The 24548-nt window shown below is 41.6% G+C and overlaps 2 protein-coding genes across 19 annotated transcripts in view; one reads left to right on the forward strand and one right to left on the reverse strand.

The window, feature by feature from the left end:
- TEX10 (testis expressed 10) overlaps window positions 1–7867 on the forward strand; it is a 50715-nt gene extending 42848 nt beyond the window's left edge. For both annotated transcript variants that reach the window (XM_001112220.5, XM_028835022.2), the window contains exons 13-15: window positions 984–1165; window positions 6124–6334; window positions 7650–7867. In XM_001112220.5, coding sequence (XP_001112220.1) covers window positions 984–1165; window positions 6124–6334; window positions 7650–7763 — 507 coding nt within the window. In that variant the 3' untranslated portion in view covers window positions 7764–7867. The remainder of the gene's footprint in view (window positions 1–983; window positions 1166–6123; window positions 6335–7649) is intronic.
- Window positions 1–24548, reverse strand: part of INVS (inversin) — a 236930-nt gene that overhangs the window by 28367 nt on the left and 184015 nt on the right. For 10 of the 17 annotated variants that reach the window (XR_013404658.1, XM_077965642.1, XM_015117205.3 and 7 more), the window contains 4 exons: window positions 17055–17769; window positions 12929–13158; window positions 11770–11844; window positions 9218–9351 (listed from right to left, as the gene is read on the reverse strand). Coding sequence is in view for 16 of the 17 variants with exons in the window: in XM_077965642.1 (XP_077821768.1) it covers window positions 9245–9351; window positions 11770–11844; window positions 12929–13158; window positions 17055–17769 (1127 nt within the window). In the remaining variant the exon portion in view is untranslated. Of the gene's footprint in view, window positions 1–8163; window positions 8638–9095; window positions 9352–10019; window positions 11845–12928; window positions 13159–17054; window positions 17770–24548 lie in introns of those variants that run through there. The other 7 variants (XM_015117198.3, XM_077965640.1, XM_077965647.1 and 4 more) reach the window with 6 other exon arrangements.

Genomic DNA, 24548 nt, shown 5'->3' on the forward strand with positions numbered 1-24548 from the left:
AGGCATATCCAGACTCCTTTTTCTCTTTTAAAATGTTATTTCCCTTGAGTTGGAAGAGAGTGCTGCTTTGAATTCCTGGTACCTTCTCCCTGCTGTCAAACTTGCAATCCTTATCCCTGTGTCATCAACAATGCCCACTTTTTTTTTCTCTATCTCCACTCCGGAGAATTAGACTCTCCTTTGACTACATTCATTATTCTAGTAAAAGATCGATATGCCAGACAGTCTTGGCCACTATTTTCACACAGCCTGTGGAGGAGGTTAAGACATCAGAGTTTGCAGACTTTCTAAAATCATTACCCAACAGTAGTCTCCAGGAGATTGAAACCATGTATATATACAGTAACAAGTTAGATTGTACCTTAATGACAATGCATACAGTACATTCTAGATGAATTAACAAACCCTAATGACCTTTACTGGGTTTCTTGGCAGTGAAGCAGTCAAATGTTAACTATAGTAATATCTTTTACTGACTCCAGTAGAGGTATGTTTATTCATGTCTGAATGACTAAATCAAAGTGCAGAGGAAGGCTAATTTTAAAATGAGCTATTTATACATTTAATTACCTGGCATAGGAGTGGTGCCACATGCAAGTTTTCCAGCCTGAATAATTAAAAAATTTTTAAGTGTGATTGTTGGTACTCAGATTTTGAGTACATGAAATAATCCCTTTAAATAGTAATTTCTAACCAGCAGTAGACATTTTATAGAAAATTCAGAAGACTTTGTCGTGAAGGGCAGACAGTGGATTGGGTTAATAGCACTTCTTGTGTTTGCATGTTTTCAGAGTCATTTAATTTAGAGATTAAATTCTCAAAGAAAAACAGGACCTTAAGGTGTGGCAGGTGGTATGTGTTAGGTATATATTAGTTTTCAGTAGAAATGATGTACAGTTAATCATGAATTAACAGGTTTTGGTTTTATTTGCAGGAGGGGGGCTGTTTTGAAGAGGTAATTAATCTTGTTTTTCTCTGCTTAGGTTGGGTTGACTGTAATTCCTGACAGCACGGCTGGCTGTGTTTTTGGTGTTATCTGTAAGCTCCTGGATCATACTTGTGTAGTTAGTGAGACTCTACTGCCATTTCTGGCTTCTTGTTGCTACAGTCTTCTTTATTTTCTGCTCACTATAGAGAAGGGGGAAGCAGAACATCTAAGAAAAAGGTAATTATTTTTTATTCTTCAACCTTAATTTTCCTACTGTTCTCCCTCCCCCAACCAAATAATAATAGAGACAGTTAAAGATAATTAGGTTATACAAATACCTTAAAGTCTCTTTCAGAGAGTTTGTGTCAGCCTGGCTAGCTTTTTCTTTGTTCCTTCATGAATCCCCTTTGTGTTGTCGTGAAAATTTTTAGTTTTTTGTTTTTTTCCCCTTTAAGTTACAAATTTGAAAAGTTAGATGGCATTATAAAATTTTTTGTGAGGTTTCTTTTATTAACATTGCTGTAAGTCTAGCAAGAAAAATAATTCTACCCTTAGGAGGATGGGCTATTAGTACAAACCTTTGTATTTTGTTTTGAGCTTCATTAGAGCTAGCCAGAGTGGGAATTTTAAAATCTTGGATTTAAGGAAATGTTTCTAAGATGCTAGTGTTTTTAATTAGTACTTTTGCTCATGTATAATATTCAGGCTAGAGCTTTTAGCATAGTTGGGAAGATTTTACTTTCATTTTAAAAAGTATTTTATCCTTGTATTCTTATTGGTGTGCCCATTAAAAGTTCATTGTAGAAGGTTTTAAAACCTGCTAACAGGTTGGCAAATATTCTGTCACCTGCTGTTAATGTTTTGATGTGTGCCTTTTGGCCTTTTTTGAACTTTTAAATGACATGAAAATAGATATACTGAATGTATTAAAAACATGTATGTAGTTTAAAAGGTAATTATAAACTGAGCCTCCATTTAACCAACCCCAAGGTTCCGATATAGAATATCATCAGCACATATACTGTTAATGTACCCTGTACAGTTAAATGTCTTTTACGTACCCCTCTGCCCCAGATCACTTTGGTGTTGATCAACTTCATTACCTTTATAAAAAAAGGTTTTATGTGCATTTTTTAACAGTATCATATTTGTTTTGCATTATTTGTGGATTTTTTGTAATGGGAATTACACTGCATGTATTTTTTGTGATTTGATTCTCTCAGCATTGCTTTTGAGATTGGTTGAAGTTGATTCATTTAGCTGTATTTCATTCATTTTTATTTCTGCATACCAGGGTTCAGCAAACTTCTTTCTATAAAGGGTCAGTTAGTAAATATTTTTTTTTACTAATTTTACTAATGGTTTTGCAGACCATTAAGGTCTCTGTCATGGCTACTCAACACTACCATGGTAGTGTGAAAGCATCAATCGATAATATGTAAATAAATAAGTATGATTGTGTTCCAGTAAAACTATTTACAAATACTTGTCATGGGCTGGATTTGGCCTGTGGCCATAGTTTGCTGTCTGCTCTGTAGTATTCTGTTACATGCATGTACCATAACTTAGCCATTTTATTGTCAGCATTCAAATTTTTTCCAGTAAGAGTATGTGTATGGAAAAAATTTTGTATTTCACTTTAAATATACTATAAAATTTATGCATAACATAAATTTGATGATAGTTTTCTTATACATCATCAAACTTTAGGTCTGACAGGTCAAGAAAAGGCTTTATAAGTAGCAAGGAACTTCTCAGGGTTCTAGAGATTTTATAAGATCCCCACTTAATGAAATGTGTGTATTGCTATTTGTTATTTCCTGTCACTTGATATGGCTCCTAAAACAACTTCATGCAAAGTTTCAAAGATCTATTACAGTCTCTTATAGAGAAACATCCTTTGACTTCATGTGGCTGGAATGAACAAAATTAAGTGTGTGTAATACTTGTTTGCCTGTTTAAAATGCCCAGTTTTACAGGTGTTCTATACTGGGTACTGGAAAGGTTGACATTACTAGGATATTAGGCACAGTTGGCAGCCAAAGTCTTAGGTACTAAAATTCCCATTTGGGTTATTTCTTCCCCACTGGAGAAGGTGTTTATAAGATTACAAAATGATGAGAGTGCTGGTCAAATTACTGGGGAGCCTTTGATTTCACAAATGCTGGCCAGAAAGTTAGGTTTGACCAAGTTGAGTTGTTTAGTACTGTGTCTGCTGTGCCTTGAAGATACTGTTCTATTGTCTCCTTGCCTCAGTGTTACTAATGAAAAATCTGCTATTAGTCTGAGCCCTCTTAGTTTGTAGGCAGTAATCTTATAGGTAGTAATCTATATTTTTACTGTTTTCTCTTCATCTTCGGTGTGTTGCAGATCAGGATGTGTCCTAGTGTAGGTTTGTTATTTATCCTGCCCGAGACATAGTGTGCTTCCATAATACAAAGATTCAATTTTTTTTCTTCAAGTCTGGAAAGTTGTTATTAATTTCTAACCATCTTCCCCCATTGTTTCTATTTTCTTGTAAAAACTCCTTTTAAACATAGGAAGCTTTTTATTCTGTCTTCTTTATCTCTTAAAAATCTTTTAATTTGCTAATTCTTTTACTTAATCCTCCTACTGAGATTTTATTTCATCAATTATTGCTTTGTTTTCTTTTGGATTTGTTTCTGTTTTGGATTTTCATTTGGTATTTTGTCATTCTTGCTTCTTGGTTTACTGGTGTTTCTTTAAAGTTCTTGTTAGTTCCATTAGCTCCTTTTTTCTCCGGTGTGGGCATTCTCCCTTATTTTAGGGAGCAAGTTGAACAGACTTGTATATTTTGGGCTGCAAGACTCTTTTCCCTAAGGTGTCTTTTGTGGGAGTTCTGTGGAGGTTTGTAGACTTCCCTGTAGGATAGTTTGACATTTGCGTTTTCCTGGCTTCCCATTTTATGCAAGGATCATAGTTCAAACTCCTTGCCTTCCATACCTGGGTTTTGAAGCCTCAGCTTCCAGTACTCTTGACTGTTGAAAATCCTAGCCCTAGAATCCCACATACAGTTTTGTATGACTGGGTATCTTTATATGAATTTTGTTATAGTTTCTGTCACCTAGAGGTTTCACCCATCTGGCCTTGAGGTTGGCTATCTTTTTTTTTAAAGGTCTGTGGTTATTTGAAATCCACTCAAATTAAGAAAAGTAGAAAATGAAAATATTGATTATTATAGGAGTAACTTGTAAAACTCAAGGGCTAGGAATTAGAAATTTAGCAACGGACAAAGCAGCTTACTCTATTTTTCTTCTAGTTTGTGTAGTCTGTATCTCTGTGCCTTTGCGTTATCTACGTCTGCAGTCCGGCTTTCTCTTTTTTTTTTTTGCCCAGGCTGGAGTGCAGTGGCCGGATCTCAGCTCACTGCAAGCTCCGCCTCCCGGGTTTACACCATTCTCCTGCCTCAGCCTCCCGAGTAGCTGGGACTACAGGCGCCCGCCACCTCGCCCGGCTAGTTTTTTGTATTTTTTTTTTTTTTATTAGAGACGGGGTATCACCGTGTTAGCTAGGATGGTCTCGATCTCCTGACCTCGTGATCCGCCCGTCTCGGCCTCCCAAAGTGCTGGGATTACAGGCTTGAGCCACTGCGCCCGGCCCGGCTTTCTCTTTTCTCCTTGCACATGACTGTCCCAGCTGGGCTCTGCATAGGAGTATCTATTTGGCCTAGAATGGATTCACTATTCACCATAGATGGAATTACCATATGTGGAGTCAGGGAAATTGGTTATATGGTGAAAGGGCTGCTCCCTCTAGACCTGGAGGTAGTGAGGTTCTCGCAGAAAGATTTGGGAACTAGGAGGATTATACGCTCCTGGTAAAGAAGCTGCAACAAAGTCAGAGCCTTTCATAGTCAGTGGACTCTAGGTCCATATGAATATTGCACTATCTAATTAACACTTGTAGAATGTGGTTAGGCTAGCTGCAGGGTCACCTGTCTCTACCATAAACATTTTGCTCTATAAAGATACCAAGAGAATGATGTTCATTGTTCTTGATTTGGCTCTTAGCCTAAATGTTAGTGAAAAACACCAGGTTTACTGAAATGCGGAGAGTTTCTCTTGTTCTTCAGTTTAATTACGTCCCACCTTTTTTTTTTTTTTTTTGCAATTGCTTTTGAGGACTTAGTAATGAATTCTTAATCTTTCTTGAGTTAATTTTTTTTTTTTGAGACAGAGTCTTGCTCTTTTGCTAGGATCTTGGCTCACTGCAACCTCCGCCTCCCGGGTTCAAGAATTCTCCTGCCTCAGCCTCCCAAGTAGCTGGGACTATAGGCGCATGCCACTATGCCCAGCTAATTTTGTATCTTTAGTAGAGACAGGGTTTCTCCATGTTGGCTAGGATGGTCTCTATCTCTTGACCTCGTGATCCACCTGCCTCAGCCTCCCAAAGTGCTGGGATTACAGGTGTGAGCCACCATGCCTGGCCAAGTTAATTTTTTGTATATGATGAAAGATAGGGATCCATTTTTATTCTTCTACAAAAGGATAGCCAGTTGTCCCAGCACCATTTATTGAATAGGGAATCCTTGCCCTTTTGCTTGTTTTTGTCACCTGAGTTGAAGATGAGATAGTTGTAGGTATGTGGCTTTATTTCTGGGTTCTCTTTTCTGTTCCACTGGTCTATGTGTTTGTTGTTTTCTACCATTACCATGCTGTTTTAGTTACTGTAGCCTTGTAGTATAGTGTGAAGTCAGGTTGTTTTTGCTTAGGATTGCTTTGGCCATTCTGACTCTTGTTTTGGTCCCATATGAATTTTAGAATATTTTTTTCTAATTGTGTGAAGAATGATGTTGGTAGTTTGATAGGAATACAGTTGAATCTGGAGATTGCTTTGAGCAGTGTGGCCATTTTAACAATACTGATTATTCCAATTCATGAGCATGCAATGTTTTTTCATTTATCTGTGTCATCTGTGATTTCTCTCAGCAGTGTTCTGTAGTCTTTCTTGTAGAGATCTTTCACCTCCTTGGTTAGATGTATTCCTAGGTATTTCGTGTGTGTGTTGGGGGGGGCTATTGTAAATAAGATTGCATTCTTGATTTGGCTCTCGGCTTAAATGTTATTGGAAAACATGTTTCTTAAAGGGACATTTCAGTTTGGGGGGATATGGAAAGTGGGGGCTTTTCCTGTGTGCATTTGCTCACTGACTCATTTCTGTCTCTGTTATTTTAGGGACAAGCTGTGGGGGGTCTGTGTCTCCATCCTGGCTCTCTTGCCTCGAGTCCTCAGGTTGATGCTGCAGAGCCTGCGGGTGAACAGAGTTGGGCCTGAGGAGCTGCCTGTTGTGGGCCAGCTGCTTCGACTGCTGCTTCAGCACGCACCCCTCAGGACTCATATGTTGACCAATGCGATCTTGGTGCAGCAGATCATCAAGAATATCACGGTAAGAAGCATGGTACCGGAGGCTTTGCAATATTAGCATAAGAATGAATTTATGACAGGGGCATGGGAGGGAAGTGTGTTTTGAGGGAGGAAAGGGATCCCATATATTGAGTCCAGGAATTAATCCCAGTGTGGTAATTTCTCAGGGTCTCCTGTGCTGTCCAGCACCTGACTGTGACTTAACGGGGGTGTGTGTCTGTTATTCCAGAACTGGTAATAAAAGTCTTAAAATAATCAAACTAAATGAAGGTGACAAAGCTTAGTTTAGTTTGAAAAGGTAAGGGCATCAGAGTCATTCCTACCTAGACTGTAATACAGACTCTTAATGAACTGTGACAGCTGGGCAAGTTGTTTTCTTTCTTTCTTACCTATCCAAGCTTGTTTTCCTATCTACAAAAATGGAAATAATGTCAACTTTATTGTGTTTTGGTGATCATTAAAGGAGATAACCAAAGTAAATTTTTTAGTATACCTGACATTTGTAAAGTGTTCAGTAAATGTTGTCATTAAGGAAATTAGCAGGAATAAACTTCAGGCCAATTTCTAGTCACTTAGTTCACTGGAAAGTAAGAAAATCAGAAGTAGTTGCAGACTTCAGCTTTGTCTAATGGTTGGCTCTCTGCCTTCAGCTGTGTCTGTTTGGCGGGGACAGCTCTGTTATTTAGGATTTCTTTGGTGATTTTAGTTTGGGGGGGTTAAAAAGGTGTTTTGTATAGTTTGATTTGCAGGTTGTCCCTTGAGATTTGTAGTAATACTTTGAAGTAATAGTGCTTTTACATGCATATAACACAGGTGCTCATTAGAATTTTCTCAGTAGCCTTTGTAGGGGTAATGGAAGTGGCAGTGGAATAATTCAGAAATAGTGAAGGGAAGAAAATCAAGAGCTTGGATTATTCCCAGACTGGAGAATCAGCCCATTTCTGTAAAGAAGAGATTGACAGAAATTGTTGGTTGGCCCTGTAGAGTTATTCTCAGTTGGCATTGGGGTAAAGATCATGAGACACTAGAATGGCAAGAGGGGGAGGCAAGGGTGAAGGGACGGTTGGTGGTGAAATTTCATTAGTCTCTAGCATGTGCAGGAGGGAACACACTCAACAAGAAACCGTTGGCATTTGAGGATATAACTAGGAATTTCCACCGCCTGTGGTAATGCCCGATTAATAGTTCCCTGTTTCCTGGAAGACTTCTTATGGTAATTTATAGACGGGGATGCAGTTGCCACAGCTCTGGGAAATTGTGTTTGGGTGTGAAAAATACTGTCAGGTAGCATAGAGATTTGGGTACAATTCTCAAATTACTCTTGTTTTTCTCTCCAGACATTGAAGAGTGGAAGTGTTCAGGAACAGTGGCTCACAGACTTACATTACTGCTTCAACGTGTATATCACTGGGCATCCCCAAGGGCCCAGCGCACTGGCTACAGTGTATTGAAGAGGCCGTGGTACCTCCTGTTTGAAGTTGTTTATTCACGTCTATCTTATTTTGAAGAAAGACTGATGTAATAGATCTTTTGTCATTAAAGCTGAACTTTTAAAGAAGTTTATGAACCTTCTTTGCACTGATGTAGGAAAATAATGCTTGGGAGTTCCTATTAATGTGTATGCTGGCTTCCCGGACTAGCACACAATACATGGTCACACGCGTTGTGCATTGTGCATTTCATGGGAGCGAAATATTTACAAAACAGAGAGTGATCCTGTGGTACCTTCTGTTATGTACCAAGAAATTGGCTAAATCTTTGTAATCCCATCTAGGCAGACCTCATTCTTTGTGTTTTCGTGATCACAAAAACGATGACTTATAGTAATTAGCACACTAAAAACCAAGGTAGTTAACTTAAGCGAACACTTCATTGCCTGTCTCTTAACTTTAGCACAGAAGTGGCACTGATTTGTAGAAAATGAAAGCAACCCCCAAAATACTTGTGAGTAAAATATATCACTGTTTATGCCTACTGTCTATATTCCCACAGCAGCTTTCCCCTTAAACAATGTGAAAGAGTCCATGATCACTGGATTTTATTTAAAGCAGGTGTTCTTAGAATGCTAGGATGTGTGCCGTTTCATTCTTCCCTGCCAACAGGAATGGCATTTTAAGAAGATTGCTCACTTCTGCAAGTTGGTCAGAAAATACAAGTAGAACATTGAAGCCTGAGTTGGCACCTTGCTGCATGAACAGTCTGGTCTGTAAACCCTACCTGACAGAATCCTTGATACTGTAATACGGCTGTTGGTATTCAGCACTGAGAAAGCCATTCAGAGAAGACGTGGCGGCAACTTGTGGCCTTGAGAGGCTAACGTAGGAACTGTAAAATGTAAGGAATCACCAGAATGTATCTATGGTCTTTTGTACAATTTCTAAATGCAAACAGTGGGTCATGATTCTGATCTAAAATTTAAACCTGATTAATTTTGAAGTAACAGTGGGATGTGAATGTGGTGTGTGTGATAAGTTTGTTGCATTAGATTCCAGGAAAGTAGTGAGAGGAAGGCTGCTGTGGGACAGGCTTCCTATCTCATTTAGGTTCATCTCTTGAGTCAGGAAGCCAGTACCAGCTAGCTGGCAGAAATCCCAACCCAGCAGCCTTAGTTTGCCTTAGATTTTACTATTAATTATGAATTCTCATTTCCAACCATACAGACTGTGGTGAAAGCAGTCACCCGGGCACTTTGCACAGACATAGTCTATGCAGGTCCTTTCAGTGCAGGCTACATTGATTGACAAAACAATGCTGTGTAAGAGCAGAAAGGAAACATTCTGACATTTTCTTTGAGTTAACACATTTTTAGGTGAATAAGCCTTCAGGTACAGATATTAAAGTTTTCCCAAAGTGTAAAAGATTATCAGCAGAAAATTTGAACTCTGCACTAGCTATGCCAGCTCACCCGAACACAGTCTTCCTCCTTAGGCAGTCAAGGTTTTGTTTTGTTTTTTGGCTGAGTAGCTGATTGCAGGTTATAAGAAAAGTTCTTTGATCTTCCACTGTTATCAAGGAGATGTATGCACTGTAGGTTGCTCACTGTTAAAAACAAATACCAGATAGATATTAAGGTTATTAATTTTAAGGCTGAAGGGAACAGTTCATTGGTGTTGAGGAAGAAGGACTTAGGTTTAGGCCATCCCTGGGATGATGGGCCAGTTTACTGTAGAGGCAGGATGAATTAATATAATAGCTTTATATTTTCTGCAGTCTCAAGATATGGGACATCTCTTCAAGGGAGACTTGACTAAGAGAGAGCAGGCACTTGGGGAGCTGATACCGGAAGCTCGGTCTTCAGTCTGCCTGAAATAACAAATATATTCTCTCTGTGTCTCTCACATAACACATTACATAAACACGTAACCTCTTTTAACTCTCCTATTATACTTTGAATAGTCTGTTCTAGGAAGTAGGTTAGGAAATATTCAGATCCTCATGAATGATAAGCTGATGGGAATATCAAACTTAAAATGGATTTTTGAGGCCTTTTTATGACTTTGAATTAACAAATGTATAGTATGCCACAGTCAGAAAACGTTAGTGATATACTTTGACAAATGATACTGAGGCCCCATATGGTTGAGAGACCTTGCTGAAGATATTGCTATATTTTGCTTCTAACTTTTTCTGGAGCATATAAGCAAATACATTAAAAGTTTAGTAGTTTTAAAAAGTAGCAAACGTATGTCTCAATTTTTCTCTCTTGGTTTTATAATTTCCACAAAATTATTTTAATGTGAACTATTGTTTTTGGCTGTCTTCACTATATCTTGAATGGAGTTGTCATCTGTGTACCCCTCTGTAGGTGAGCAAGAATAAACTGGATTTATACAGGGGGTACCAATACTAATAATCACAGTTATTCCATTCACTGGAATGGAATTTTAAAGGGAGTTGTTTTCTTTTATTGTTAAAGAGATAGGCCCAGGTGTGTGTGTGTATCAGTAAAAGGCTCTGCTGAGATTCTTGGTGGGTGGTTTGCAAGGCTGGGTGTAGAAGACTGAAGTGAGCAGGGATTGTTTTGCTGCCTCCCAAATACATGTGGAGAAACAGCCCAAGGAGGCTGGCATTTTGCTATATCCACCTTTTTGTTTCTTCCTAAGTGGTAAAGGCACTACTAAAACCTCTTGGGGGTCTCTCTCCAAGTTGGAGGGTGGCAGCAATAATATTAACTGGTTAATGCTTAATGTGGGTGGGCTTGAACCTAACAAAACCGTGTGTTCTCCCAAATTTGGGGTTAGGAAAAGATCATTTTATCCTTGTCTGATTTTAAACCAGTCAAAAATATGTGTAGGACAAATAAGTTGCTTGTTCATATGAAGTCCTATGAAACCATTAAGTTTTGATTTGAATTGATTTACTCTGTCCCTTCTGAGTCCCTTAACTAAAAAACTTATATGCTGCTAAACACCATTTTAAAAGATTTCTGGTAGTCTTGGATTTGTTTTTCTCTTAAGACAGTGAAAAATGATCCAGTTATCTAATTCATGCTAGTATTTGGTTGTTTAAATGCCACTTCTCTGGTAGTGATATCTGACAATTCTGTTTTTGAAATGATTCTTCAGTTTGCTCAGGTATAACGAAAGGGTGTTTTTTGGTTGTTTTTAAACAGACTGTAGGCCTTGATGGCTTTCAAAGTTTCTAACTACCCCACCCACCACTCCCTGATCAGTCTGTCTGTATTACCTGAGTTGTCCAACTCTTATTAAAGATTTGGCAGTAATTACTCTGTCCCCCCACCTCCAGGTTTTTGCCCCCCATCAAAAACTAAATGAATGTTAAAGTTCATGCTGACAGTCATTGTTCACCTTCCCAGCTGCACTCTGTTCCTCCAGGATGACTGTGTGGATCGGGGAGGCAGCGGGGAGCGTGTTGCCATAGCCACCTATGAGAAACACTGGACCTGGCATTAACTGCTGACAGCAATGAACTTATCACCCATATTTGATGCTGGCGTGAAAGAGGGGGCACTAAGTAAAACTCTTGTCTTGCGGCTGAAAAGAAAGTTCCCTGAGCTTCTCTAGTATGAGGGAAATCACGCACAGCTGAGCCTGGGCTGTACATGCTCTCAGTGTCCTCTTCATGGTGTTCTTCCCATCTTGGAGAAGGAAACGGGGGATCATAAGGATTATAAAGGATTCCCAAGGTATTCCTTTGAAAAATGACAGTATTTTCATTTATTTTCTCCTTTATGTGAAAACCTGTATAAAAGTGATCAATAATAGCTACCATTTATTGTTTCTATTGGAGTTAATGTTAATAATAGCTTTTAGTTGTGAAAATAATTTGCCTCTTAGGGAGACAGATGTTGGCTACAGTAATAATCCCATGAAATCAAATGACCATTGGAAAACCGTGGCCATCTCTGTGCTAATGTCTTCTGTCTTTGGGGATGAAATGAAGGAAAACGCTTCCCCATGTTCTCCCCCACCGTCTGCTTTGCAGTGACTGCCTTACCTGAGTTGAGACGCAACACGGAAGAGGCTTTTACAGATCTTGTAGGATGATGTATTTTCCCTTCTTGAGAACAACCTGAAATGAACCAATAACTGTTACTTTTCTTTGGCCAGGGATAGCTTTGGCCTGACCAACTTCTGAATTCCTTATTGTGGTAAAGGCTTGAGCTTGCAGGTGTGTGTCAAGATAAGTTAGGTATGGTGTGGAACCATGTAGGCCCAGGGCAAAGTTCTGAGATTTTGCTGAATGAATGTTAAAGTTCATGCTGTAGGAGATCGTTCTAAAGGTGCCCTTGCTTATCTTTTTTTCTTTTTTTTTCTTTTTTTGAGACAGAGTCTCTCTGCTGCCCAGGCTGGAGTGCAGTGGTACGATCTCGGCTCACTGCAAGCTCCGCCTACCGGCTTCACGCAATTCTCCTGCCTCAGCCTCCTGAGTAGCTGGGACTACAGGCGCCCGCCACCGCGCCCGGCTAATTTGTTTGTATTTTTAGTAGAGACGGGGTTTCACCGTGGTCTTGATCTCCTGACCTCGTGATCCGCCCGCCTCCGCCTCCCAAAGTGCTGGGATTACAGGCGTGAGCCACCGCGCCCGGCCATCTTTTTTCTCTTGAGCCAGCAAGGCTTCTTGAACTCCACTGGGTCTACTTGGATGGGCTCTTTGCAGAGCTGAAAATATTTCGATTTGTAGAAGTTAATCTGCTGAACAAATATTTACTGTAGTGCATGGGTGTTGAGCATTCTCATAGTGGGCAACCCTATAACATCTTAGCATAGGAAAAGTCAGGGTCTAGCTAAGTCTTGAATGCTCCAAATGGGTAATGCAAGGGGGAGACTCAAGCAGGGGTCTGGAGAGGTTTAAACAGTAAAGCTTGAGGGTGCTCTGGGCTGAGATGCTAGAACGCCTCATGAAACCAAACAATTCTGACCCAGTATCACTGGGAGGCAGGCACAAAATGGTGCTGTTCTCTTGGTGCTTGAAAAATGTTAGGTTGGTGCAAAATTAATTGCAGTTTTGACCATTTTGAATTATACAGTTAATTTTCCACCAACCTAATTTATCTGAATGGAAGTTTACCCAATGTAATTAAATCCCATTTCAGATTCTGATGTGACACTCTGGGGGTACTTGTGAACTACAAAGTAGGCAGAAGGACAGTTACCATAGATTTGCTTAAGCACTGAGTGCTTAGTGGACTTTGTGCCTGAGGTGCCCTTGGATGGACTCTTGGGGGTCTTGCTTACTGCAGTAGTTTGGGGGAGTTTTAGTTCTAGTTCCTTCCTCCAAATCTGGAGGAGTAATGCTGTACACTCTTGCCTCCATCTGTCCACATCTCCAGCTCCAAGCTGCTTCGTGTGTCGAAGGTGGGACAGGTGCTTCCTGAGCTGGTAGCTGGTGGGGTCAGAGGAGAGGAGAGGCTTTAAGATTACAGTACTGAGAAAACTAAATTTCCTTAAGGTTCCTAGAAACTATAGTACTAGTATTTGCTGAATTCCTGGTAGGTTCTTTCAAGCTCCCATTCCTAATTTCGGCGGCAGCATGTTGAATGTGGAATTCTTTTTCCATCATCAAACACCTCCTGAACTAGGACTCAATCATGATTCCTTGCCTTCAAGGAGCTCACAGACTAGTGGGACAGGCTGCTGTGTAAAGAGGGATGTGTGGCATGAGAGTACCATGCAAGAGCAAGGAGCTGGTTGTGCAAACAGATGCAGGACTGACTGACGGATTGGTAAGGTTTCACAAGGCTAACGTTTGTGTTGGATTTTAAAAGATGAATAGGAGCTTGCCAGACAGAGAAGGGCATTCTATGCAGCAGAACTGGCATCAGCAGAGATACGGGCATTTGTGCCAGAAAGTAACACATGTGTTGGAAGCACTGTGTATTTGGTGAGGAAAGGGGGCTTTAGAGTGATAAAGGTATGAGCTGCATTTTACTAAGATAAGTCTGTTGGAGGTGGGTTTGGAGTGGGTGAGGGATGGGGGATGATGGCTGTATTGACATCTAGGGTTTATTTGATGCTTTCTATCCTACATGCACTCCCAAACTTACTCAGCACAACTATTTTGAGGCCTCCAAAGGAAAGCTGCAGCAATGTTTATTATCTGTAACATGTCTTTATTCCCAGTGAGCGTATAGGTAGCTGCAGAGAGCAACAGGCTTCATGTCTGATTTTACAGTGATTCCATTTGGGCTGCACCAAATGGGAAGTAATCTTTTTCCTAAGTCTGCTAAAAGCTCCTTGCAGTGCGTGGTGCAGCCCCTCCCTCCTTCCCCAAAGGCTGATTTCAGTCAGCCTACATGACTCTTCCTTCTTTCCTGGAGAGTAACACCATGGCATCCCTCTACTAGAATACCTACCACATTTCCAAAAAGCCAAGTCTAGACAAAAGTATGGCACTACCACTCTATAATTCAGTTTCTCCTGTTTGAAATGCTGTCTTCTATACCTTCTGCTCTTGTGGGCACAGAACTTGTGGGGAAGCCTGGGTAGTGGCTGAAGCTGTTAATGGTGTTAGCCCTCAGTGGGCCCAGCAGCACCTTTCCTGTTCAGCTTGTCCAGGATCCTGTTTCAGTTCTTTAAAATGTCATCTTACTTGGTTATTAAACTGACAATTTTAAGATCAAGTTTCATTTTCTCAGGACCCAAGGTTCATTTTGCCCCCTCCTTCCCTGCCTGTTTTCCAGCTCCTTTTCTCTATCCTGCACCTGTCCCCTCTAACCAGAGCCTGCACTGAGCACTTCCGTGTCCAGCCCTGACCCCTGCCCCAGCCCTCACTGCTTAGGTTTGCTATCAGACACATTTTCAGGACAGCACTTCAGGCTCTTGTATTTACAATAGAAAAAGTAGTTATAATAGAACTAATAAAAGTGTTTTTACTGTCACCAGACTTGGCTTTCTGCAATGTGCAACAATCCCAGAAGTCCTTTGGGCATCAGAATTGCACAATGGCACATCCAGAGGGAGCCTGTGTAGTTGTCTACCCAGGTGGGCATGTTAGACCATAAGCCCACTGTTCTTGGGGGAATGACTGAAGGCTCATTTGCTACTCTGGTCACTTACTGACAGGACCTGTCAGCTTCTGACTCTTCAAAGGAGTCAAACAGACAGTCGAAGAAGGAGACATTTCAGGTAGGGAGCAGCTGTGAGGTCTGGCGTGGTAAACCTTGCTGGCTTGTTTAGATCCTAGATTTCAACCAAAATACTTAAAAAGTTCATCTGGATGGTAGCCAGTGCATGTACCAGCATAACTGCCCCGACGAGGGGGTGCAATGGCCATTTCCACCTGTGGCTTTAGAGGCCGACTGTCTTGGCTCAAAGCCAGCCCTGGCACTTGCTCTGTAATGTTGGTGAGTTGATGAACCTCTCTGTGCTTCAGTTTCCTCATCTGTGGAACGGGGTTAAGAACAATACCTACCTTGCAGGGTTATTGGTGATGATTACATGAATTAATCCAGGTAAAACTAGTTTGAACAGTGTCTGGCACAAGTGTCCAATAAAAACTACTAGTATGTTAACAATTGGTAATAGTAATATCACCCTTCTCCTGGTTACCCTGATGTGTATGACACTAACCAGGCAGTCTTCTCCATCCTATTTTCAGGCAGAGTGCATGGGGCCCATCTCCACCTCCATTAGCTTGACCACAGCAAAAACTAACTTCACTAATAATGTAAGGGAAAGGCCCTTGGATTCGAGTCAGCCAGAGGTTCAAGTGCTGGATCTGGACAAAAAGGACAAGTCAGTTTTGCCTCTCGTCTGAAAAATGGGGATACTGCTCCCTGTCGTGGTGGCTTCCTGGTGTGGTTGGGAGATCACATGGGGTCAGGCATGGGAGGACTTTGTTAATGGCCAAGAGCTGAAACAGACATGAGGGAGAACACATTGCAAAGCCTGTGCAAGCACAAACCAGATCACCTGGCTCTGGGTTAGGCAGTCTCTGGTATGATGCGAACGGAAGCCTCTCCCTGGACCTCCCAGGAATCCATCTTGTTTTCTCCCTGCCAATGTTAAGGAGAGAACGTCTTCCTTTTTCTCCTGACAGGAACCTTGATATCTGGCACACCTGTGCCCGCATTATTTCTTTGCCTTGTCTCCCCATCCGTCTTCCTCTCTCCAGTGATGGTGGCAAAATAACTTCCACCTATCTCTTTTCTTGCGACAGGGTCTCACTCTGTTGCCCAGGCTGGAGTTCTGTGGCATGGTGATGGCTCACTGGCCTTGACTTCCTGGGGTCAAGTGATCCTCCTGCCTCAGCCTCACAAATAGCTAGGACTACAGGTGTATGCCACCATGCCTGGGTAATTTTTGTATTTTTTTGTAGAGACGGGGTTTGGCCATGTTTCCCGGGGTGATCTCGTCTCATAACCCTGGGTTCAAGTGATCCTCCCACCTCGGCCTCCCAAAGTGCTGGAGTTACAGGTCTAAGCCACTGTGCCTGGCCAGCTCCCACCTATTGGTGATGGGTCCAGCTCCTCTCTGGACACTCATCACTGTAAGGCCTAATTTAGATTTAGGCTCTAGTGAGGCTTTCAGCATGAAAGAGATTATGAGACGTGAACATTTGTAGCAAGAAGACCACTCAAGTCCACCCATAATCACCCCCCAGCAGCATTTGTCTCTAGTATATTGGGACACTGTTTCAGGCTTTTAGGACAGCCTTCACCCCCACTCCCAGTGCCTACTACGTATTCTGAGCTTGGTAGATGCTCAGAGAGGTTTACATAATACAGTTTAGTCACTCAATCTATTATATCCAGACCCTGGTTTAGGTTTTTTGAGTATGACTAGTTTCTGGGTAGTAAAGACATAAGAATAAAAATAAAGTATCTCCTATGTGTGGTAATTTAGAATTAATGAAGTGTGCATTATCTCATTCTAGTAACCTGTCGTATTAATAGGACATGTGCAACAATTATTAAATCCTGTTTTACAGATGAAGAAGCAGAGGGTCGGGGGGCCACGAGATTTGCCCAAAGTCACATAACCTGTTTGAGCTTACCTGAATCTGACATTTCATGGTTACAAACCCAGGACTTTTTCCTTTACCCCATGCTGTGCTGGGAGCACTTTCCCATCTTTCTAGGCAAAAATATCTTCCAAATGGTTTACACAATGTAAATTACTAGGATCTTGTGTGAATTTCATGGGTAGGCTCCGTAAAATTGGCCTTATCATGCCACCAAATGGAACTCATTGGGAAAACATCAAAGAGCACAGATGTCATGTTGAGAATACCAGTAACAACCAAAGAACCACAGATATGGCAGCACCCCATTTTCCTACCTTCGCCAGGCACGCTGGATGACTGCCGCTGCCTTGTTCTTTTTGCGAAACAGCTCTTTCCTCCTTCGTTCTCTCTGAATTATCTGCAGTCGGAGCTCTACAGGGAGAAGGTCAATATTCACACTCTGCCCAGAGAGACCAGGTACTGGATCAGTCTCCTTAGATACCTGAAAGTCCTCGGACAGGGTGGATGTCTCCAGCCTCCTGGCTCCTGACCTCAACTCCTCTGTGCTCTGTGGCAAATCTGAATAGAGCCCTCCTGCGAGCTTGGTTTGTGTCACTTTGTTTCTTGGTGTACGATGGTGGGGAGGATTCTGCCCAGCATGGACTGCCTCCCCCCGGGCACTGCCAGGCCGGCTAGAACCAGCCGGGGAGCACCTTCCTCCTTTGAGCTCTTGAGTGCGCCTTTTCTGGGGGGCACATTTGGCCTTGGGTTCTGGGTCATGCCGCCTGCTGGGCTTCCAGTGGCTATCGTGTGGTGGAAGGCTTGCAGCTGCCCGCCTGGAGTCCTCTCCTTTCTCATCAGGCCCAGCCACCCTGATACAGGAGGGCTGCTTCACGAAGCCTTTCCCCTTTGCACACCGCTGATCACCAGCTGTCTCACCTCTGGACTTCTCAACAGAGGGAGCTCCTGGATGCCTGTTTCCATCACTGCCTTCATTGGGTCTGAAGTGGACACAGGCAGATTGGCCTTTAGAATGTTCTCGGGCTGTTTCTTGGGGAAACAAAGAAAAAATATTGTCCAAAACTTGCATAGTAGGATAATTTTGCTAATATGTTCACATAAGATATTCAGACTTAGACTATATCATTACCATAATAGTGGCAAATACAACTAGGAAAAAACTGTTTAACTTCTATTTCCAGCAATATGGTAGGTTAGATAATCTGAAGCCCTTCTCACCTTAACAAAAATAATGGATATCCTTTGGAAAGCACTGTCATGCCTTTAAGAAAATAAAGGAACTCTGGAGGCCAAAAACAAAGAGAAAATTGAAAATCAAAGCAATTAAGTGTGTGAGCTGATCCAGTGACTGTCTAGGCAGGTAATGGTGGTGGAGTGGGCAACAGATGGTCTTATTAAATATCTGGCTGTATTTTAACATCTACATAAGAACAGAAAATGAGGCCTTGCAGGAAGAAAGTTAACTGGAACAAGACTCCACCTGAAGCCAGCACTCTTGAAGGGATATACCTTTTGGAAATAATCCAGATTTTAAAATCTGCTCTCCAGCACTTGGAGATGACAAGGAAGTTTGTTTCAGCTCAGGTTCTGGATAGGGTAAGGAGTCTCCCATAAGAATTTAAAACCAAAGTCTTCTTCCTCACATAGGCTTGGTATTCATTTATTCTTAATCCATAGGAGACAGTAACATAAAAACTGTTCTCAGGATGGAGATATCCCACGATGCCTCACAGAAGCAAACACAATATTGCTTTAGTGTGACATGCTCTCAACTCAGGCTGCACAAAGGGGTCCTCTGAAAATGACTAACATCTAAAATGAAAAATATGCCAGGCACAGTGGCTCACGCCTGTAATCCTAGCACTTTGGGAGGCCGAGATGGGAATCATGAGGTCAGGAGTTTGAGACCAGCCTGGCCAACATGGTGAAACCTTGTCTCTACTAAAAATACAAACATTATCTGGGCATGGTGGTGTGTGCCTATAGTCCCAGCTACTTGGGAGGCTGAGGCAGGAGAATCGCTTGAACCCAGGAGGCATAGGTTGCAGTGAGCTGAGATCGCGCCACTGCACTCCAGCCTGGGCGACAGCAAGACTCTGTCTCAAAGAAAAAAAAAAAAATCTTACTAAAACAGGCACATAGATTATCCAGATAATGTGTTTTCAGAAACAGACTTTAAAATAACTGTTCTGGCTGGGTGCAGTGGCCCAGCACCTTGGGAGGCTGAGGCAAGAGGATTGCTTGAGCCAAGTCTGAGACAAGCCTGGTAACATAGTGAGACCCCACTTCTAAAAATAAAAAAACAATTATCCAGACATGGTAGTGCATGCCTGTAGTCCCAGCTACTCAGAAGGCTGAGGTGAAAGGTCGCTTGAGCCTGGGAGGTTGAGGGTGCAGTGAGCTGTTTGTGCCACTGCACTCCAGCCTGAGCAACAGAGTGAGACTATGTCTCAGTAATGTAAAATAAAATATTCTTAAGTGCCAAAGAGCTATCTAAACTATGCTACTCTTCATGTAAGAAAGAAAGGGATGGGCCGGGCACGGTGGCTCACGCCTGTAATCCCAGCATTTTGGGAGGCCGTGGCGGGCAGATCCCCTGAGGTCGGGAGTTCGAGACCAGCCTGACCAACATGGAGAAACCCCATCTCTACTAAAAATACAAAAAAACTAGTTGGGCGTGGTGGTGCATGCCTTCATCCCAGTGACTCAGGAGGCTGAGGCAGGAGAATCGCTTGAACCCAGGAGGCGGAGGTTGCGGTGAGCCAAGATCGCGCCACTGCACTCCAGCCTGGGCAACAAGAGCAAAACTCTGTCTCAAAAAAGAAAAAAACAAAGAAAGGGATATAAGAAGATATACCTCATGAGTGAGCCCAGGTGATCGAGAAGAGGAACTGCCCAGGTAGCTGACGGGACTGTGAGAAATAATAAACTTCTGTTGTTTTAAGCCACTTAGTTTTGGGAGTGGCTTATTATGCTACAGGAGATAACCAACACAGATATTTATATCTAGAAAAGAGAGGTGCTGTCTTAAAATATAAAATCCATGGTATTGACTTTGGACTGGTTGGTGAGCAGAAGCTGGGAAGGCAATGAAGAGACTGCTGGTGAAGGCTGGAAGAGCAGAGAAGAAACTGCTGTGGGAATATAGAGAGAAGTGAACCTTGTTATTCAGTGGCAGAATTAACTGGCAAAATTGTCACCTGCAGTAACGTAGAAGATAGAAAATATACCTAATGAAGCTGTAGATACAGTTCAGGAGGTTTCCAGATGGAATGTAGAACAAAATGTCAACTGCTTTTTAACCTACATATGACAAGGTATGGGGAGAAAGCAAATAAAATGAAGAAAAAACTGCTCCGTTTGCAAGCAAAATTTAGAGATAATGTAAAGATCGCAGGATGTGCTGGGTTAGAAAATAAAACTATTTTAACATTTTTATTCTTTCCAGCCAGCAAAAGTCTCATAGGCCTCAGCATAAAGATCAAATCAGGCCGGACACAGTGACTAACACTTATAAAATCCCCGCACTTTGGGAGGCCAAGACAGGTAGATTGCTTGAGCCCAGGAGTTTGAGACCAGCCTCGGCAATATGATGAAATCTCGTCTCTACGAAAAAGAAATGCAAAAAATTAGCCAGGCATGATAGCACACACCTATGGTCCCAGCTACCCGGGAGGCTGAGGTGGGGGGATCACTTGAGCCTGGGAGGCAGAAGTTGCAGTGAGCTGTGATTGCACCACTGCACTCCAGCCTGGGTGACAGGGTGAGACCCTGTCTCAAAAAACAAAACAGAACAAAAAAAGTATGGCTGTACACCCTTTATTAAGATTCAAAAATATTTAAGATGGTATATAATAGGCCTTCTCAGCTCGACAAAAGAATTTCTAAGAATCTCAAGGGCATTTTCCCACAGAAATCTGAGCCACTCAAATGAGAGAAAAGCTTGTTTGAAAAATTATGGATGCGGCTTTTGAAATATGAAATGAATCCAATCAGATTCACAGGAAACCCATTAAGTTTTTGAGATAATCGTATTGAGAGTACCACAAGCTTGAACTGGTGACATAGTTCAAATCAAAAAGAAGCCTCTGGGGCCCCAGTATCCTATAGTCAGGAGACAGGCTGAGAAAGCTACTCAGCTGCAAACAGGGGCATTTCTTCGGAAAAGGAAGGACTTCTCAGAGAGCAGAGTCAAGAATTCAGGTAGCAGAGGCAAGGGCCATGGAGAACAATGGAATAGGAAGGTACCAGGAGTAAAATGAGACCCTAATCAAGGAATTTTACCTCAGAGTAGGGGCCCTGGTAAAATGTGACCAGCTGGCTTTCAGAATTGCTATGGACTAATGGCTGCTATGCGCCTCCTATTCTACCCTTTTGTCTACTGTGGTTATTCTGTTCCTATCTCACCACTGTTTGTTGGGTGTGGGGGAGTGGTGTTGATAATGTATCTTTTTGGCTGACTGATCTCTGAATCAGAAAGAGTCCCAGCTGGTGAACCTGAACCACATCTGATTCATGTCTTAAAATCCTAGACTTCAAGTGTGATGAGATAATCAGGTTGAGATTTTGGGGTACTGAGATAGGGATGTATTAGTCTATTCCTACACTGCTATAAAGAACTACCTGAGACTGGGTAATTTATAAAGAAAAGAGGTTTAATCGATTCACAGTTCCACAGGCTTAACAGGAAGCATGACTGGCAGGCCTCAGAAAACCTACAATCATGGTGGAAGGCAAAGGGGAAGCAAGCACCTTCCTCACATGGTAGCAGGAGAGAGCGTGAGCGAGGGGGTAAGTGCCACACACATTTAAACCATCAGATCTTGTGAGAACTCACTATCATGAGAACAGCATGGGGGAAATCCGCCCCCATGATCCAATGACCTCCCACCAAGTCCCTCCCCGAACATTGGGAATTGCAATTCAACACAAGATTTGGATGGGGACACAGAGCCAATCCATATCAAGGGGTAAGAATATCTTGCATGCGGGAGGAATGTGAATAATCTGTGACCAAATAGGAACTATGACAGGTTGTTTAATAGCCAAAAATTCCTCCCATCTTCGTATGCACAAAGGTGGAATCTATTTCTCCACATCATTTGGTCTGGGATGGTCTCGTAATTTGCTTTGATCAATACAATGTGTGCAAATTCTAGAGTCTATTTCTCAAGAGGTCTTGTGGCTTTTATCTTTGCTTTCTGAGAATGCTGTCCTGAGACCACGATGTAAGGAAGCCAGTCTAGTCTACTGGAGGATGAAAACCATGTAAAACAGAGTCAAAGAATCCCATCTGATAGCTTGCATCAATTGCTAGACATTCAAGTCAGTATATCTTAGACATGGAATTCCACTGACTCTCCACCTGAATGTAGACACATGAGTGAGACCAGATGAAGCCTGTAAAGAAACTTTCCAACCAAAATAGAATCATAAAAATTAAATCGTTATTGTTCAAAGTCACTTCGTCTTTGTGTGGTTTACAGCAGTAGACAATGGAAGCAACCCTGCTCTCACAGATCTTGGAGTTTAGTGGAAAAAATGACAAGTAAACCAGTAATAACAGTAAAAAGTGATGATCTTTATAAGAGGGAAGTATAGGAGAATTATGGGAGCATATAGCAGGAAACTATAGCCTCCTTTAGTGGGGAGATAAGGGTTGAACCGAAGAAGCAACATTATCCCTGATATCTCAAAAATAAGGTAGAGGGAGTGGCATCTGCAAAGGCCCCAAGCTAAGAAAGAACTCAAGGAAGTTCTACATGGCTGTCACATTATGGGAGCTTAATTAAAGCTGGTTGGATGAATAAATGAATGAATATGTAGCAAAGCATCATGAGTATACAATCCTTAAGGATTACCCTGTAAAGTTGATTATGGAATTATATTCCAGAAATGTTTATAGTCATTTTACATATATATATATTTTGAGACAGAGTCTCACTGTTGCCCAGGCTGGAGTGCAGAGACACAATCTCAGCCCAATGCAACTAACGCCTCTCAGGTTCAAGCAGCTCTTGTGCTTCAGCCTCCTGAGTTGCATGTACCACCATGCCTGGCTAATTTTTATATTTTTAGTAGAGATGGAGTTTCGCCAAGTTGGCCAGGCTGGTCTTGAACTTCTGGCCTCAAGTAATCTGCGTGCCCCGGCCTCCCAAAGTGTTGGGATTACAGGTGTGAGTCACTGCACCCAGCCTGTAATCATTTTATGTATACTTTTCTGTAGTTGTTCTTGGCTGGATTAACGTGTGGCTCAATAATAATAGTTACTGAAAACCTATGATGAGTTATGGGCTGTAACAAGTACTCTACATGAATTATTTCTATCCATAGCTACCTTGTGGTGTAGAAAGTATACCCTCACTTCATAGCTAAGGAAGTTAAGGTTCAAAGAAACAGGTTGAACTGTCCAAGCCCTGAATTCAGTAATCATGAAGTTCCAGAGCCCCCTTCTGAGAAAGTCCATAAGGTCAGGGCTATTTTCATAATAATACGAAGACATAATTTGCCCTTTTCACTGTGTTGGCATTTGCACTTAGATTTTGAGAAAGCTCCTACCATTTTCTAACTTCTAAGAGTAGCTCAATGTGTTTAAATTGCTTCATGCAAACAATAGGGTTCGTGCTGCACACTGTTCCTTCTGGGAGTCTGGAATTTTGGCATATGCTAGGCAGAGGGTATCTATGTGACTGACTCCAGATAAAAATCCTGGAGTCCTAGGTTCATGTGAGCTTTCTTTGTCAACAAAAGTTTGTCTGACTGGTTGTTAAATTTATTGCAGAAGGAATTAAATGTGTTGCGTGTGACTCCACTGGGAGAGAGCCACTGGAAGCTCGTGCCTAATTTCCTCTGGACATTGCTCCATACACCTTTTCTCTTTGCTCATTTTGCTTTGTGTCCCTTTGTTATAATAAATCCTAACTGGGAGTACAACTATATGCTGAGTCCCCCTAGTAAATCCTCCAACATCACCAAACCTGGTGGTAGTCTTGGGGATGGGGATCATGGGGACCCTTGACATACAGGTAAACTCTAAATAGGATAAACTGCAAAAACCCATGCCAAGACACATCATATTAAACTTCTGAAAGCTAATGATAAATTTTAAAATCTTGAAAGCAGCCAGAGAGAAATGACATATTACCTAGGACTGTTACTGAGAAACACCAATTTGAAGGACAGTGGATTTCTCATCTGAAACCATGGAAGTCAAAAGGAAATGGCACAATATTTTTCAAGTGCTAAAAGAAAAGAACTGCCAACCACGAATTCTACATCTGTCTTAATGATTCTTCAGGAATCAAATAAAAACATTGTCAGACAAAGGAAAACTGAAAGAATTCGTTGCTAGCAGACATACCCTTAAAGATTGGCCAAAGAAAGCTCTTCATACAGAAAGGAAAGGATACAAGAATCTTAGAGCATCAGGAAGGAAGAAGAAACAACAGAAGAGCAGAAATACGGGTGCATAAAATGTTATTTCCTTTGTGAGTTTTATAAATTGTATCTCATGATTGAAACAAAATTTATGACACCATCTGATACCTAAGCAATGATACTTAAAAGTGGACAAGATAAATGGAAGTGAGGTTTTCACGCTTCACTCTAAAAAAGAAAAGAAAACAAAAAACCATAAATCAATCAAGATGGAATGCTTAAAAATGCTGAAGTAACCTACAGGAAGTGAAAAAAAGAGAACTGAGAACCAGAGGAAACAAGTAGAATACAAATCATAAAGTGGTGGTCCTAAGTGCTAATATAACAATTATCTTAAGTGTAATTGGTCTAAATACACCAAAGAAAAAAGC

Source organism: Macaca mulatta, chromosome 15 (genome assembly GCF_049350105.2).
Source record: "Macaca mulatta isolate MMU2019108-1 chromosome 15, T2T-MMU8v2.0, whole genome shotgun sequence".
NCBI lineage: Eukaryota > Metazoa > Chordata > Mammalia > Primates > Cercopithecidae > Macaca > Macaca mulatta.